The sequence below is a fragment of the Cebus imitator genome, unplaced genomic scaffold (genome assembly GCF_001604975.1).
Source record: "Cebus imitator isolate Cc_AM_T3 unplaced genomic scaffold, Cebus_imitator-1.0 Scaffold0, whole genome shotgun sequence".
Lineage (NCBI taxonomy): Eukaryota > Metazoa > Chordata > Mammalia > Primates > Cebidae > Cebus > Cebus imitator.
In genome coordinates this window covers 5274082-5275739 of record NW_016107315.1, presented here as the reverse complement: position 1 = coordinate 5275739, position 1658 = coordinate 5274082, and the positions used below count along the sequence as shown (strand labels likewise).

Genomic DNA, 1658 nt, shown 5'->3' with positions numbered 1-1658 from the left:
AAAAAAACACCTACAAAAAATTAACTGGGCATGGTGGTGCGTGCCTGTAGTCCCAGCTACTCAGGAGGCTGAGGCAGGAGAATTGCCTGAACCCAGGAGGTGGAAGTTGCGGTGAGCCGAGATCGCGCCATTGCACTTCAGCCTGGGTAACAAGAGCGAAACTCAGTCTCAAAAAAAAAAAAAAATTTTTTTTTTGTAAAGATGGGATCCCACTATGTTGCCCAGGCTAGTGTTTTGTTTTGTTTTGTTTTGTTTTAGACAGAGTTTTGCTTTTCTGCCCAAGCTGGAGGGCAGTGGCGTGACTCCACTCACTGTAACCTCTGCTTCCAGGGTTCAAGTGATTCTCCTGCCTCAGCCTCCCAAGTAGCTGGGATTACAGGTGCCCACCACCACGCCCAGCTAATTTTTGTATTTTTAGTAGAGACAGGGTTTTACCACGTTGGCCAGGCTGATCTCAAACTCCTGACCTCAAGTGATCCATCCGCCTCAGCTCCCAAAATGCTGGGATTACAGGCATGAGCCACTGCATCTGGCACCCAGGCTGGTCTTTAACCCGTGGCCTCAGGCAATCCTTACACCGTGGCCTCCCAAAGTGCTAGGATTATAGGTGGGAGCCACTGTGCCCAGCCCTGAAGCCTTTATAAACAGTTAAAGGACATAAAACATGCACACAAAATTATAAATGGAAAGGAAAAAGCTAGCTATGTCCCCTCCAATCACAACCTTACCTGTAACAAGCACTTGATCCGTTCTCCAGGGGTCATGATTCCTGTGGTGAATACACCAGATAACATCCCAGCCGCAAACAGCTGGGGATAGCTGTGTTGAAAGCAAAAACGAGAAGCAACCACCTGTGACTAACCACCGAGGACAGAGGCCAATCCCAGCAAAGAGGGCAATCTTTTAAGAAAAAAATAAGTTCTTGGACTGGGCAGAAGCTAGCCACAAATGAATCAGATTTTGCACAAAAACTCAATTCTAGGTATATTTTAATGTTAAATTTCCCAGAGCAAGGGTCTCAGTGCCAAAAGCAATGGGAGTCTGGTCACAAGGCCCACCCCATGCGGTGCACACGCAGAATCTCTCACCTATAAGAGAAGTTTTACAGTAATACTTGGCTCCCATCCATGCGCCTACCAGGCACAGTGACTATGGACAAGTTTCCAGGCCTGTCTGAGCCTCAATTCCCCATATTTAAAGTGCTGGGGTTTTTAGGGAGGAAGGTCTCCAACTCAAAATCTGGACTTTAATCTCCGCCGGTAGTGCCCCTTAAGTCTCACTTTCCCTGAAGCACCAAGGGCCTGGGAATACTCTAAGCCAAGACTCAACCAGGACAGCATCAAGACCAAGGAGGATGGCTGTGGGCACCTCTACAGGCCGAGGGATTGCCAAGGTAACTGCCAGTAATGTGCTGTAAGTTGCTAAGAAAGGACCAGACAGGGATGATACTCAGGCAGGCATGACGGTCCTGTGGTCCCTGCACAGGGAAATAGTTCCCCAGTGGCAAGAGGTATGGGTCTTCACTCTGCCCCCCACAGAATGAACAACCCTGAGTATAAAGTGCAGCCTGAGGCTCCTACCATCTATCACCCACAGCTGTCTGTGCCACCTTCGGCGTCTCCTTTTCTTTTTTTCTTCCTTTTTTTTTTTTTTTTTTT

General features: G+C 48.1%; 1 protein-coding gene across 1 annotated transcript in view; it reads right to left on the bottom strand.

The window, feature by feature from the left end:
- SLC25A20 (solute carrier family 25 member 20) overlaps nt 1-1658 on the bottom strand; it is a 43544-nt gene that overhangs the window by 20839 nt on the left and 21047 nt on the right. Inside the window, exon 4 of the mRNA XM_017509604.2 lies at nt 729-819. Within this exon, the coding sequence (XP_017365093.1) occupies nt 729-819 (91 nt within the window). The remainder of the gene's footprint in view (nt 1-728; nt 820-1658) is intronic.